Source organism: Egretta garzetta, unplaced genomic scaffold (genome assembly GCF_000687185.1).
Source record: "Egretta garzetta isolate BGI_Z169 unplaced genomic scaffold, ASM68718v1 scaffold786, whole genome shotgun sequence".
Taxonomy (NCBI): domain Eukaryota; kingdom Metazoa; phylum Chordata; class Aves; order Pelecaniformes; family Ardeidae; genus Egretta; species Egretta garzetta.
The window spans coordinates 5,365-6,020 of NW_009259991.1; the positions used below are offsets into that span (position 1 = coordinate 5,365).

At 72.7% G+C, this 656-nt stretch overlaps 1 protein-coding gene across 1 annotated transcript in view; it reads right to left on the reverse strand.

Moving 5' to 3' along the window:
- Positions 1–79: 79 nt before the first annotated feature.
- The window catches only part of FASTK (Fas activated serine/threonine kinase), a 13,807-nt gene continuing 13,230 nt past the window's right edge, over positions 80–656 (reverse strand). The window contains exon 9 of the mRNA XM_035896057.1: positions 80–230. Within this exon, the coding sequence (XP_035751950.1) occupies positions 144–230 (87 nt within the window). The 3' untranslated portion in view covers positions 80–143. The remainder of the gene's footprint in view (positions 231–656) is intronic.

Genomic DNA, 656 nt, shown 5'->3' on the forward strand with positions numbered 1-656 from the left:
GGGCCCCGTGGCCCCCCCCCCCCCCCCGGGACAGGGGGCAGCTCCATCCCCTACCCCCAGGGCCAAGGGGTGGCAGCACCCACCCGTGCCCACCCCGCTCTGCCCCCTCCCCGCCCGTGCCCGGGGGCAGGGGGCAGCGTCCCTCAGAAGCACAGCTCCCTCAGCTTCTGCCGCAGGTAGTGCTTGGCCTCCTCGATGCCACTCACCTTCTCCAGCTCCGTGTAGGGCAGCTGAAAGGGGACAGGAAGGAACCGTCAGAGCAGCCCCCTCCCCACCCGCACCCCCAGCCCCGGGCTGCCTGGGACAGCCGCCCGTGGCAGTGGGGGGAAGGACCAGGGCTTGGGACCCTTCCCAGGGAGGAGGAGGAGGATGGTGCTGCTCCTTCCAAGGGGAGGGCACAGGGGTAGCAGACAAGTCCCAGCTTGGGGCCCCACCGACCCCAGGACCCCCATCCCACTTGGGCTCAGCCCCGGGCAAGGCGCAGCGAGGGGGCTGCCTCCAAGGGGAGCACGAGTCCCCCAGCACCAGCCCCCGTTGGCTCTGCCCTCCTGGCGCTTCACCCCCAAACCGGGCTGCCCGGTGAAGGCAGCTGCCCCCTCCAGCGCCTGTCCCGCTGCCCATGGCCGAGAGCACCGGCAGGCAGCCCCATCCCCACG